The sequence below is a fragment of the Symphodus melops genome (genome assembly GCF_947650265.1).
Source record: "Symphodus melops genome assembly, chromosome: 19".
Classification (NCBI taxonomy): Eukaryota; Metazoa; Chordata; class Actinopteri; order Labriformes; family Labridae; genus Symphodus; species Symphodus melops.
Genome location: NC_136709.1, coordinates 19,593,350 through 19,608,136, shown reverse-complemented (window position 1 = coordinate 19,608,136; position 14,787 = coordinate 19,593,350). Strand labels below are relative to the sequence as shown.

The window sequence follows — 14,787 nt, the reverse complement described above, 5'->3', positions numbered from 1 at the left end:
GTATATATGTCAAAGACAGAGATGTACAGCTGCCCCGTTGTCCAGTTCCACACAAACTCATCTCAGCTGTTCAAAATCATCACTGAGTGTCATCAGACACACACACACACACACACTCTGCACAAAGGGCCACATATGGACAGGTTTGGCTCATTCATCCTTCTACACAAATGTTGGTAATAAATCCTCTGTGATAGAATGTACAAGTGTGCAGCTATTTTCTCCCTAAAACAACTCGCTCATTGTCCACGCAGACCACCAGCACCCCGGATACCAGCCCTGCAAGGGTTAGAGTCAGTTCAATAAACAGAAAGAACTTTAAGGATCAGAGTTTTTAAGCATGATTGCACATTTAAAAGTCATGAGCACTTTATGTTTGTCTGCATGCACTTCACAGCGTACGTTGATTAATGGGTTCTTTCTCATCAGGTTCAGTTCAAGGCAGCAGAGCTTTAAAACTAAAGTTTGGCGGGACATGAGACCTCATTGGAATCACAGAACACGTTTCTACTGTTAGATTAGCAGAGGATGTACATGTAATTATGAGGAAAATCTTTGTTTGTACGTATTAAAATAGAATTAGTTTTGATTTAATAGTTAAGTTTTTGCTGCAGATTTCCTTTTCTGGCTGTGGCTTAGTGGTTGAGTCGGTCACCTCTCAACTGTAAGGTCTGGGTCCCCAAATCCTGCAGAGGCAAACTCAACAGTACGTCGATGTAAAATGGTAAATGGACTTGTGCTTTTCTAGTCTTCTGACTACTCAAAGCGTTTTTACACCACATGAACACGTTGCTGTGTAAATTGACCATCAAAAGTAACTCAGCCCACTTGCTCCTCCTGACGCAGCAGGAGGAGCAAGTGGGGTTAAGTGTCTTGCCCATGGACATAATCTGGACACATTGGACATGGTGCTGGGCATCGAACCCTCGTCGTTGAGAGACAACGACTCTACCAACTGAGCCACAGCCGTGTCTTTGAATAGTTGTTCCCACAGCTGCATCAGCAGCGTGTGAATGTGTATAAATGGGATTAGTTGATACTGATGACCGAACTCTTTGAGTAGTTAAAAGCCTATATGACCTCGCGGTTGTGGTTGGTTCTGTCCAATGTCCCAGGTAGGTGGCCCTGGTTCGAGTCCGATCTGTGGCTCCTTTCTCCTTTCTGTTGCCTCTCTCCCTGATTACCTTTATCCAATGTCTCTCAAATAAAGGCATTAAAAGCGTTTATCACTGTGCAGTCCCAGAACATGCTGCATTATATTTTCTTCTTTCGATATACAGTATGTCCACTATTAAACTCAAGAAATCCAGCGTTATCTCATCATAATTTAACTTAACAGGTAAAAACACTCGATGTCCACTGTTCTTGAACGCTAACCATTTGAAATATGAATTCACAGCTTCCACTAAGAGGCTGACAAGTGCTACATACCTAACATCCTATCAGTGGGGGAATCCTGCCGCCACACTGCCACCGGGTCACCAGAGTTATGCACACCCAATCACAAATATACACGCTTGCATACAAACAGAGAAATGAGGGCAAAAAAAAAACCTAAACAGGTGAAAGATGCACAAAGAAACACAAATCTGGGCATGTTGGTCTGCCACCTTTCTGCATTTTATTCCTGCCTCAGCGTGCCAGAGGGGGGCTGCAGCTACATGGGCTCTATGGAGGAGGGAAAGAGATACGGAGGGCAGAATCACAAATTTGGCATGTCACATGGTCAAACAGAGAAGATTTACGACTGATCAGGTTCCACATCGGCAACATGGTGTTGTGGCTTCAGAATGCTAGGTATGGGAGTGAGATCAGACTCCGGCTTTAGTTTGCACACCCTTTCTGGCAACTGCAGCCGGAGTGACTGACTGAAGATGGCAGTGTTATTGGGGTTTGGCGTTGGGACATGGTATGTGGTTGTCAAGTCTTTTAACGTCTTACTGGTTGCAAAGATTTACATCTGCCATTGAACATGCAACCTTGATGGTAATGTTGTTCCTCAAAAATGTGGGAAAAAGATGCCTACAAAGATATGCCAAAAAAAAAAAAGTGTTTGCAGGTTTGGCATGAAAGCGAAACGACATGTAGAAACATAACCTTAAAAAGAGACACAAGGTATGGCGAAACCTGAAACTGTTAAAAAAAAAAAAAAAAGACTGCCTCTGTTTTCATAATATCCCTCTACAGTCAGGATCTTTGATTTACTCACCGGTGACATCATGGAGACCACAGCTATTTTTATTGGCTGGTAAATGGCCAGCTCTGCTCCATGCAATGCCACCTGTCCAATCCACAGCAATCAACAAGCAAAAAAAAAAGAAAACAAACACCCAAAAACGATTGAGAGTTGAAAGGCAGAATATGATACAAGCATGCCAAGCTACTGTCCTACGCATGTTTCATGTGTCACTGCTACTGGTTTCATCCCTATTTGTCTGTGTTATTATTACACTGATGACAGTTCGCTCTGTCCTCTGCGCATACCTGTATGCATAGCTACTGATAGAAAAGCCTTTGTTTGTTTTACTTGGACTCAAATCTGTATAAGATATTTAACAAAATGTCCCCCCTGGAGAAGACGTTCGGTTCCCTCGACCCCCATGTGGGGGTGACGTAGCCTATGACTCCAAGGGTGATGTTATTCATGTCAATGTGTTTTGTGCTCTTTTGGTGACATTTAGTCACGTGCCTTCTGACCAACCTTCGGCTCTTAAAAAAGTAGTAGAAGCTTGGAAAGCTGTGCTTGATGTCGACTCTAAGCGGAGAAGTAACTAACGGGACACGTACACTTGTTCTGGAAATATGAACAACTCAGACTGTAGCTAATATTTGACCCAGCAATTTGGTTAAATCATAGACTGTGAATATTAATGGGTGAAGCCGTCTGTTGGTCGGCTCGGGAGGCTCATTGGTTACAGCCGCCATGCTGGAAATCCTGTCTCAGCCTAACTTTCAGACAACCAAACAACAAGCTAAGAGCTGGAGCTGAGGGGACCTCCTGAAACCGTTACATGATGCCAACCTGTCAATACTGTCAGCTTCACGCCTAACTAGGGTCAAGGGTCACCAGTTCAAGTCCCCATGCAGACCAAGTTTAGAAATTAGCATGCTAGCTGGAGAGGTGCTAGTTCACGTCCTGAGAACTGCCGATGTGCCCCTGAGCAAGGCACAGACCCCCCCCCCCCCCCCACCACCACCACCACCACCACCAGCAGCTCAGGACTGCTTACTGATGGCAGCTCTCCTTTAGTGCACGTCCATTGGATCATGTGTGTGAGTGTGTCAGCCTATGTGTGTGTGGCATGTTCAACAGCAAAGTGCAAAGTAACATTTCCCCTTGTGGGAATAATTAAGTGTATTTTCTTATTATTATTCACAGTAAAACTGGATTATTGTTTAACCAAGTTGGAGTTGAACAAAAAAAAACAAAATTAAGTTAAATTTAAAGATCACTGGATAAAATGACGTTTTTTTTCTTTAAAAAAAATTAAAACAAAATCATTGTGTGCTTTCAGAACCATCTCATGAGACTCATGTATTCTCTTTGTGAGGGTTTTTGAATGAGCAGGTATATGCTTGGTGAAAAGGCTGTTTATAGGAAACACCTAATTAGTGTTGAAATGAGCTCAGGCAGTCGCCCAACAAAAGAGCACCTTACAAATAAAAAGGCACGTAAACCAATGGTTAAGCATCCTTGAGCGGATCTGCTGATGAAAAGTCTTTTATGAACACAAAAGTGTGTTGAGTAGCTTTCAGTGCAGATTCAAGTGAAAACAAACAGAGGCCTACTACTGAATGGATATGTGTGATAATTGACACCCACACAGACGCTGTTGACCTCACAGCGTCACTAGCTCATGACTGTGATGAGGAGTCCACCTTGTGGCAGGGGAATGAACCAGCAAGTATGGTTTTATTTCCGAGAAGGGTCCTGAAAAAAAAGATGGGGCTTTTATTCTTTGAAGTGACACTAGTGGGCGATAAAGGGTTTGGAAAGGACTGACAGGCTGTTGGAGGCAACTATTCTTTATCAATAGGCAAACTGCACATATAAAAATACTTTGAGATACATTTAGTTCTTAAGCTTTGAAAACAAATGTTTACTTTTTATTTACAGTCACAGAATCCTATTAAAAGAGAACTTAGAGGGAGTGTGGTAGTGGTGCCCAAAGAAGTGGGTATAGGTTTTTTTTCAGTGTCCTATCCAGCAGAGGATAATCAGCCTTATTAACGGTGACATGCAAGACAACTCTTGCATAATTATTTAGGGTGTATTTGTCAATTAAAGACAGAATAAGGAGGGTCCTCCCCCTTTCTTGGACTTTGATGTGAATTTAAGATTATTGATAAGCGCTGGCTTATTGCATTTTCACACTTGTACAAACTTCATTCAGGTGATGTGCGCTCTTTTTCATCTTCTTTTTTGAACTTTCATTTGTTCAAAGTATGGATGGATGATAGATAGATAGATAGATAGATAGATAGATACTGTAGATACTGTAGATCAGGGGTGTCCAAAGTGTGGCCCGGGGGCCATTTGTGGCCCTTGAGTGGATTTTTTGTGGCCCTTGACTTCAAATCGAAGAATCAGAAGATTTTGGCCCCAGGCCTCATCAGATGGCATATTTCGTTCTTTTTTTCTTTTTCATGTTAGCGAGGGAGACCTATAAAAGCCTGACTATTCTTTCCAAAAAATTAGAACACAACAGTTTCCCACTGCAATTAGTTATTGTGTATTTACATTATTTTTTGAAGAGGTCAAAATACAAAAAGTTCCTTCCAATATTTAAAAAAAACAAACAAAAAAAAACCCTGTGGCCCGTGAGCGATTCTAACGCGACAATTTTGGCCCGCAAGAAAAAAAGTTTGGACACCACTGCTGTAGATGTACTTGTGGTTCCACATCGCCTTGCGCTGATTGGGTACTTACTCCTCCGTGACACTAGGGGGCGCCTGTCCGCTGCGAATAAATGCCTTCGTGGGTTGAGCAGGGCCGCCCAGCCATGTTGAGGAGTCTGTCAAGCAAACTGCAGCCCGCCATTGTGTAGAAACCAGGCAGTGTAGAGAGATAGGGGCGCTTGGCTGAAACTCTTTAATAGCAAAGACCTATTCTAACACCACTACCACTTTTTTTTTGGTTAGGAGTAAATAAAGTTACACAGGCTCCGGGTGGGGAAAAAAAGACATGTCAGCCAGCAGCCTTCTTGAACAGGTAAAGAGAGGTATTTTCTGAACATTTTTTTTTTTTTTTTTTTTTTACGAGGGCCAAAATTTCTCAGCATCGCGACGGCTAGCGAGGTTAGCTTAGCTTCCGAGGCAGCGGCTGTGGCTCCGTGTAGTGCAGTAGGCCCGACCACCTGCTAAAAGGGAAAAAAAAACTGACTGCTGAAATATTATCTCTTCATCTATTTTTTTCCCCTTCCTCTCTTCGCATAAATCAAACCTTCATGAATCACCTGGACCCAATCCAGAGACCGAAAGGCCAAGCTAATAAAGGTAAGAGGCTAGCAACATTGTCTTAGCCTAGCCCGAGAATGTGTTCACAGAATGCGGGTCTTTTTTCACGCAAGGTTCGGTGCGCTGTGGAAAAACTCAGGCCTGTGTGTTTGTGTGCTTTAATACATAACTTTGACTGGACACAAAACTTACTCAGCGTTTCACAGAAGTGTTTCGACTCTTATCTGGTAGTCACTTTCCTTTTTTTTCATCCCTGAAACTGCGCTTGTAAGGTTCACCACAGATAGCATTAGCTTCTTGATGTGCTAACAGTGAGTGGCTAAATGATGCACATCAGCATCTCCCCTTTTTTTCCTGCTTGCACATGCAGCAGCCTTTCATTGCACTTGAGAGGTGTGACGATTTACTGTTTCTTATGAGAATATTTGCTTCATAAGGTGTCAAAAAAGAAAAGCTACAGGTGTGCCATCCCATCACGCTGGCCCCTTTCGGCTAAAGGCTAAGCTCCGTCATGTTGAGGAGGACTCTTGGCGCTCGTTAACATGGAGACGCTGCGCACTGCACGCAGCTAACTCCTCGAAGCTAGCATGCTAAAACTCCAGTCAACCCAGAATGACACGTCTTCCTGCTGGATGCTTTTCTTTAACCTGGGTCCAAATGGGTCCTTTCGCGCTCCCCTTCATAATACCTGTCAGACTTTTAACCCCCCCCCATATAACAGAGACACCATGTTTACTGAACACACTGGTACTTTTCCCACCTTTCCAGGCCTGATAAATGCAGCCAGGTCCTCAATCAGAGAGACACCAGTCATAACAAGAAACAAATCATGCAACACTGCTCCTCCTGTCTTAGTCTGACTCTCCTCTAAGATACTGTAGTATATCTTGCTGTGTTATTAAGTTAATGTCAATACACCCAGTGTAAAATACTTTAAAAACATTTCCTTTGTTGGATTCATTCAGTTAGGCAAGCTTCTTTTTTGTTTTTAGATAACATAAAGGACATTGATAAGTTTATAGTGTTATATCAGATCATGTTTAAGTGCTTTTCCTGCTATACTCATAAACGATTGCCAGGAGTTTTTTTTTTGTTATGTAACAGGTGTGATAAGGCTGATGTTAAATGACCAGATAAAGTCATGTCACATGGACCTGGACGACCTGTTGACATCAATGCTGTCTTCTTCTTTTTTTCCCCCAGTGCAAAACGGAGCTGTGACCCAAAAGGATACTTTGAATGACGATGAGTTTGAGCCTTACCTGAATACTCAGGCCAGACAGGTACGTTTTTTTTTTATTAATGTCTTTTCAGTAACTTTCATTTTCAGTTTACTAACAATCAAAAGACTAAAGCCCTCTCTGAGAAGTTTTGCTTCATGGTTAGTCTTAGACTTTCTTTGTCATTTGAACTTTTTGGTGCAGATGAGACCCACATTTCGTTGCAGTTGCTTGTAGTGAAGGATTAAAAAAAAACAGCAACAAGTTATACTCTTTGTAGAGCTTTTCTAAATGTATCTTAAACGAGGCATCTTGTTTCTTAATATGAGTTGCATGAATTTCCCTCGGGATCCATAAAGTATCTATGTCTCCACAGTCGACTGTAATATTAGCCTGGGTCAGTTCCTCAATGCTGATTTGTAAGTTTCACTCATAACTGAGAGACTCTTTTGATAAATATTGAAATATTAAGTGGGGTGGTTGTCTAGGATGTTTCACATGTAGCACATTGTTACTATGGAGTCAGTTTATGACGAAGCCTGTCACTTTCATTTTATAGACAGCTGCATATCAGTGTCCTTGAGGTCTGTGTTTCTGAGTTCACAGCGTTGCTTTTGCATTACCTGGGCAGTACAGCAGAGCCATACGGATGCGAGCACACTTTATCAAAGATCTGTCATCAAATGGCCTTGGGTTTTATTTCCCTCCATTGTGTTGTATATGGTGTTCCCCCTTGTGTGGTAACAGGTCCTGCCTGTGGAGTGGGCTGTAAAAGAAACCATGCATCGCACATTTCCCTCCACTTATTCTTGTCTCTACACATCAGATAGCAGGAGGGTGGGGGGTATAAAAAACAGCTTTATACTGTGTGGCTTGCTGTATAATAATTAAAATAAAATGCTTTTTATCTTGGTCTAATATTTTGGATCCACGAGAACCAGGTAAACGTGTCAAACAGAAGATTATGTCATGTTTTTCAACAGATTGAATTTGAATGTTTATTTTTCTTTCTCTAAAATGATTTTTCTCTTCCTATTCAGAGCAATGCCTATACGGCCATGTCGGACTCGTACATGCCCAGCTACTACAGCCCCTCCATAGGATTTTCCTACTCCCTAAATGAGGCACCATGGTCCACAGCTGGGGACCCTCCTATGCCTTACCTGGCCTCCTATGGACAGTTGAGCAATGGGGAGCCCCACTACCTCCCGGACGCTATGTTTGGTCAGCCAGGGCCCCTGGGGAGCAACCCGTTCCTCGGCCAGCATGGTTTCAACTTCTTCCCCAGTGGCATCGACTTCTCCGCTTGGGGCAATAGCAGCTCTCAGGGACAGTCGGGGACACCGCAGAGCTCTGGCTACAGCAGCAGCTATGCCTACGCTCCCAGCTCGCTCGGAGGTGCTATGATCGATGGACAGTCCCCGTTTGCACCTGCTGCCAACGAGCCCCTCAACAAGGCTCCTGGTATGAACAGCCTTGACCAGGGCATGGCCGGGCTTAAGATCGGCAGTGCTGCTCCTGGTGGTAATGGGGACATGGCTCCTAAGGTGGTGGGCTCTGGATTATCTGGTGGGGGTCCCCTTGGCCCTGTATCATCTGTAGGACCTCCAAGCATGCCTCCTGTCTCAATTGCCCCTGCCAAGCCCGCCTCCTGGGCCGATATTGCCAGCAAGCCAGCAAAGCCTCAACCCAAGCTGAAAACGAAGGGTGGCATGGCGGGTGCCAATTTGCCCCCTCCGCCCATTAAACACAATATGGACATCGGCACTTGGGACAACAAGGGCACCATGCCTAAAGCTGCCACCCCTCAGCAGGTGCCCTCGATTCCAAGCAACGGGCAGCCGCCCAACCAGGCTTCCCCACAACCTGGAGCTACTGCAGCAGGGAACCCACAAATGCCCCTCAGCAACGGACAGCTGGTGCAGCCTGTTTCCCAGATGGGGCAGCATCAGCTTCCACCCAGTGGACAACCAGGTATGGGTCAAATGCCCCAGCCTCCTCTCTCCCAGGGTCCTCCTCCACCAAGCCAACAGCAGCAACCTTCTCAACCTACTCGTTGGGTTCCTCCACGGAATCGAGCAAATGGATTTGGGGATGGCAGTGGGAATGGTACGGGCCAGTCGCCGCCCTCCTCCTCTGGCGTGGGTGTGGTTCCCGGGGTCCCCTCTGAGCCACATCCAGTCTTAGAGAAACTGCGTATGGTCAACAATTATAACCCCAAGGACTTTGACTGGAATCCGAAAGCGGGCAGGGTGTTTATCATCAAGAGCTACTCCGAGGATGACATCCACCGCTCCATCAAGTACAACATCTGGTGCAGCACGGAGCATGGCAACAAGAGGCTGGACGCCGCTTACCGTTCGTTGGGCGCCAAAGGGCCGCTTTATCTTCTGTTCAGTGTCAATGGGAGCGGGCACTTCTGTGGTGTGGCAGAAATGCGCTCACCCGTGGACTACAACACGTCTGCCGGCGTGTGGTCACAGGACAAGTGGAAGGGTCGTTTTGATGTGCGCTGGATCTTTGTTAAGGACGTTCCTAACAGTCAGCTCAGGCACATTCGGCTGGAGAACAACGAAAATAAGCCTGTGACCAACTCTCGGGACACACAAGAGGTGCCGCTGGACAAAGCCAGGCAGGTGCTAAAGATCATCGCTGGATACAAACACACCACTTCCATCTTTGATGACTTTTCTCACTACGAGAAGCGTCAGGAGGAGGAAGAGTGTGTGAAAAAGGTAACGAAGCTCCAGTTGAATAATGTAAATGATGAGAGGGGGGGGCGAATGATCCCGCCTCGATCTGAGAAGGTTCAGTCTGTGACGCCGGTTTGAGTGCTTGTATGCATGTTCAAAATGTGAAGGATTCCGTCTCCGGCTGAACTGTTTGTAAGGGAAACAGAATATCGGGATTTATTTCACTGTGGGGATTCTCCTGTATAATCACTGATGGAGTGCTTTGCCTTAAGATCAATTGAAGAACTTCAGAAATCATTTCATCACTCAAATCTGATGAGTGACATGCGTTTGGGTTTTTTTCCATTTGAAACTTTTATCAGGGTTGATTAAAGGTCATCTATGATTAGAAATCAAAACATTCTTGTATTACCATCAAATGTGGTGAACAAGACGCACTTTTAATCCTTCTAAAAAAGTGGGCTGGGTCTTCTATACTGCTGAAACCAGTGTTTAAAACAGACGGGTGTTTTTGTGGTTTATTTGTACATTTTCGTCACGAACATTCACCGACTTGACATCAAGTGCAGCCACCTCCATAACCTGCTGCATGCAACTTCACGCAGTTATAAAAAAAAAATCCCCCTCCCCCTTATTTGTTGTGGTTTAGCAAGCGGCCTCTTTGCTGCAAGCAAAGCATGCTGGGATACATGGCGACGGGAACCAGGCAGCTCTACTCCCTCACTGAGTCATAATTGTGCATTTCAGCGAGCGTTTAGAGAAACAGTTGAGTAAATGAAGCCTGAGGGATTGATGAAGACTCCAGAAACCAAACGACCAGCAGCTCTGGTCAGCTGCACTCCGAGTAAATCAATGTACGCGCAGGCAGAGAGCTCGACCACCGTGAGGAGCAGGATATAGAAACTTAACGTGGGGAAAAAGATGCTTCTAGAAAGAGAAACGCAGCAGTCTTTCTGCAAAGTCCACAAAGTAAACTTCTAACACCTTTTTGTCTGGGAGACCCTCAAAAAAACTTACCGCTTATGTTCTGGTGCGACCCATAGGTCTGATTTTTAAGGTGAATGAAATCTGCTCTTTAGACTCTTTATTACTGCACTGACGGCTTCAGCGTATAAAAGTAGAACGGGAGATTTCAACGCACAAAGAGTGAGGATCCTCTTGCATTGCTTATCAGGTCTTATTTGGTACTTGGGGTCAAGGGTCATTCATCGCTGTGTTATACAGAAAACCAGACGGGATGTCGTGTGACACATTCAGGGAAAAGGATGCCAACATAACACGTCTGCTTGGCTTCTATAAAACCCTTTTACACTTCCTCTCAGCTGTTGCTAAAAATGTAAATACAAGTTTGTTTTTTTTAGATACCAAGAACTGTTGTTTTAGCTGGATATACATTTACTTTGCTCCATCTGTGTATTTTGGGTGTGCTTATAGACGTCATGTAAAGCCTGTTAAATGCACGGCTCCGTGTAAACTGATGGTTTCTTAAAGAAGGATACACGGGGCTCAGACACGGGACAGATGATCAGAAACACTGAGCTTATGTTGTGCTTTTTGTTGGTCTGAATTTTCATGTTTTGCTCTTGATGTGTTTAACATTAAGACATCCAGACGTCTGTCAATTGCACTGTTGGTGATACTCTTGAGTCTTGAATTATTCTGCAGGTTTAAAGTTCTCATGAGAAAATGAATAGTCACTTTTTAGAAGCTTCTGAATCCACAACAACCTCGTGCAGCCTGAGAATCTCAACGTCCTCCTTCTGCATTTTCCCAATCACTGAACGATGTATTTCTTAGTTTTCTCCTTTTAAAAACGTCCACACAGACCTGAGAGCTTTAATTCACCCATGACTCTGTTCATGGTGAAGACGTTTCCTTTGCTCTAAAAGGCATCAAACTTTTAGATGAGTGTTTACCTCGTGTTTTATGTCAAATTTAGAACATTTGAGACTCTTTAATCTGGTTCGTGTAGAGTCGTTAGCAGTCAAGTTGTTGCTCTGATCGTGAACTGAAGTTTGATGCAGAGATGAAGAACTGAAAATCCTCTGTTCTTCCTAATCCTCCTGTTTTTTAAGCGAACGTTTGTGACATGTCTTATTTTCATTTTTAAATCCAGTTTCTTGTCTTGTATGAACTTTTTTTTTTGTCCAAAGTGTGCTCAGTTTTCACTCCTCTGTGTGACAGGTGGAAGTCCAAGGCAGTGAGCCATATCCCAGCAACCCAAGCAACAGGAGTCATTACAGGCTTCAGGTAAATGGCCTCACCTGCTGCTGTCTGCTGCACTTTTTATAATCCCTTGATTCTTGATGGATGAAAGTTTTGTTTTTACATTCAGTGTCTGCAGATTGTGAGTGTTTCTGAGTGGACGGTGCACAGTTTGTTTCTGACCATCTGAGTCAGCTCATGAACGTTACAGAGTCTAACTTTGTCTTTTTTTTTTTTTTTTCTTTTTTTCACCTTTTGTTGTTTTTCTAGGAGCGCCAAGGACGGGTCAAGTAACAGTTGGTGCTTTGGTCAAAGAGACTGCAATGGCCCCGCCCCCTCTAAAGCCCTATCCACCCCCCCATTACATCATTACATCCAGATCTCTAAGAAATTCTAATAGGGGTGAAGAATTAACCAAGGACAAAAAAACTAAATGAAGACTTTCTTGATTTCTTTTGACTTTAAAGACTTACTTCGAACTTGTAGTAAAAAGAAAAGGAAACGATTATCCATAGGACTACGACTAAATGCATAGCATCCTTAGGTGAAATCTTTTTTTGCCCCAACCCCCCCATTCCACTACATACACTCTCCTCCCTTGTATGCTGCTTTTTCCTTTTCTTTCTTTTCTTTTTTTTTTTTTTTTTTTAAATGAAAGGATCATCCTCCTGTTTTTACGGTCCAAGAGCAAGCCTGCCTTTTCTCACACACAAACAACACAAAATCCATAAAAAATGTGTAGTCTTGGCTGAATATAGTGTCCCAAAGTTGAGAATGGGCAGTTTGTCTCCTTTTCTTTGTACGCCCTCCCTCCTCTCCCTCCCTCACCACACTCGTCTCTCTGAGGATCGCCCACATCGTCACCCTGGACTCGCTGGAGGGTCCTCGACGGAGTTTCATCATCTGCAGCGACACCGGCTCCAGAGTCTGTCCTGTACATGCTCGTCATGTTTCGTTTGAGAGGACTGCAGGTGTTGGCAATGGCCCTCTGGTTTTTCTTTCCTTTTTTTTCTTTTTGGGTTCTCTTCCATGTATTGGGTGGATTTTTTTGGTAAAGGCAGACCTGGAGAGGAAGAGTAGTGAAGGAGGGAGAAGAGTGTGAAAGAGACAGAAATGTTAAGTTGATGAGCCATGTGCTGTTTAATTTTACCGTCTAAAGAAGGAAAAAAAAAAAAGAGAAGAAATTGGGGCCCCTCTGTTTAGTCTTCATTGGACTTTATTTACCGTCTGTTCCTTTCTCTTGGACATGTTAAGTCATTGTTGCTTTGGGCTGCTTTCTTGTTTTGTTTTTTCCTCCTTCCTCAGTTTTCTAAAGACAGTGATGCGAGTGGCCTTGCCCCCACTCTTTCTATTAATCAGTTCAAAAGTAATAAATGTGGTATATTCAGCAGATCTGGTGTGCATTCCCCTTGTTTGACTGTAATGAAATGTGTCACGCAGCGTGTCTGTACATTATTGTCATCCGTTTGTTCCTTCTCCAGACGGGTTTGGGGAATGAATGTTTGCTCACCTTCAGACTCGGCCCGTCCGCTCTCTCTCGCTCTCTCTCTCTCACGCCACTGTACCCGACATTTTTATTTTTTTATGTCCTGCTTTTCAAGCGCATCACGTTTTCTTCACTTTTCATTTCCCATCTCTCGACTGCTCGGCCAACTTTACGTACTATGATATCACAATCAGCTTCCACCACTTCCAGAATGTCAATGTTGGTGAGTTACAAACAAACAAAAAAACACACACACAAGGTCCTCTTTCAGAACTACTGGCTTTTATTTGTGGCATAATAAAGATGCTCCACAAACTGGTGTGTGGGTATTCCTCCTTTTTCTTGGAGTCACTTGGGTGACTGTTCTTGTCCCTTTCTTTTACAGGCACAATATAAATAATTTTCATGCCTGCCCTTGTTTTGTGTCCGTCTTGTTCAGGAGTTGTAAAGATATGACAGTTTTAAAATACTTTGCATATACTGAACATGTCTATCCTATACCTGCATGTCTACAAATGACTGGCCAGGAAACTATCTGCAATCCGCCATTTTCTCTCCTCGTCAGTGTGGTTGTAGTGCAAGCAGCGGCCACAAGAGGGAGACAAAACATTATTTACCGCCGTCCATTGTCTCTGCTCTGCAGCCGAGCAATTTAAGTATTCACAAGCAACAAGAAATGCCTAATGTACGTCCAGAAGCTACAGTACATGTAAGTGCTGTCGCTTGTTTCTCATTTCAGTGGCTATTAAAATAGAGTTAAGTAGTTCAGGTGTACAAAGTAATACTCAATAACTATAAATATATGCGGGGGGGTCTATGAATGTAGGAAGTTTGAAAGCACCGCAAACAATAAAATGGCTTAAATTGACTACTGCTGCTTCAGGTGAGATATGAAAGCAGAGCACACTTAAACACATTTCCAAAAATACGTACAGGATAAATTAAAGCCACAATATAAATCACTAACCCCCCCCCCCCCCCTTTTTTCCCCCCTACAGGAACCTACACTTGACGAGGAGAGGTCTCGTGCTGTAAGTCATGGAGCCCACACAGTTTATAAACATCCACAAAATGTGATTTATTTATTTTTTGAAGATTAGTTTAATTGGACATTAAACTTATATTGCAATATATTGTTTTAAAAAAGTAATACGCTCTACTACATTAATGCCTACTGACTTTATTAATTTTTTTATCCTACAGTCTAATTTAACACTTTCAACCCGCTATAACCCACGCAGGCTTGTAACCAAGTATCCTCAAATGGATTGATAGGTTAGGCTATAAGGAGTCGACAGCATTTGGCGTGGACGACGTTTGAATATTACCAACGTCATAAGTTAAAGTCTACCTTGAAAATGCAAATGTGCAGATCTTGGTAAGAGAGGGAAAGTGTGTGTGTGTGTTTGGAGAGGGGGGGTTGACGGCACGTGTCGTGTCTGCGTTGAGGGTGCGTGGCAAACACGCTGCCTCGAGGGGATCTCCCCGTGACCCTTATCTGCGCGTCTCTGGGGACGCCTTTCAGCCACTCTTGGGATGCAAATGAACGGCCATAAAAGAGGCACAGAGACATTCACCGAGACGATGGAGGAGAAGAAAGGGAAATGGGACCATGGGGAGAAAGTGCAGGAGGAGGAGGAGGGGAGGTCAGCACTTACACCTCAGAGCGAAGATCAAGCTAAATGCAATGGAAGAAGAAATAGAGGAACAAAATAAGTTGCCCTGG

At 43.8% G+C, this 14,787-nt stretch overlaps 1 protein-coding gene across 1 annotated transcript; it reads left to right on the top strand.

The window, feature by feature from the left end:
- The first annotated feature begins 4,957 nt into the window (after positions 1-4,957).
- Positions 4,958-12,965, top strand: ythdf2 (YTH N6-methyladenosine RNA binding protein F2). Its single transcript, XM_079369390.1, has 6 exons — positions 4,958-5,212; positions 5,472-5,496; positions 6,661-6,740; positions 7,718-9,412; positions 11,555-11,620; positions 11,846-12,965. The coding sequence occupies exons 1-6, from the start codon at positions 5,186-5,188 to the stop codon at positions 11,867-11,869; spliced, it is 1,917 nt and encodes a 638-aa protein (XP_079225516.1). The 5' UTR covers positions 4,958-5,185; the 3' UTR covers positions 11,870-12,965.
- The last annotated feature ends 1,822 nt before the right edge of the window (positions 12,966-14,787 follow it).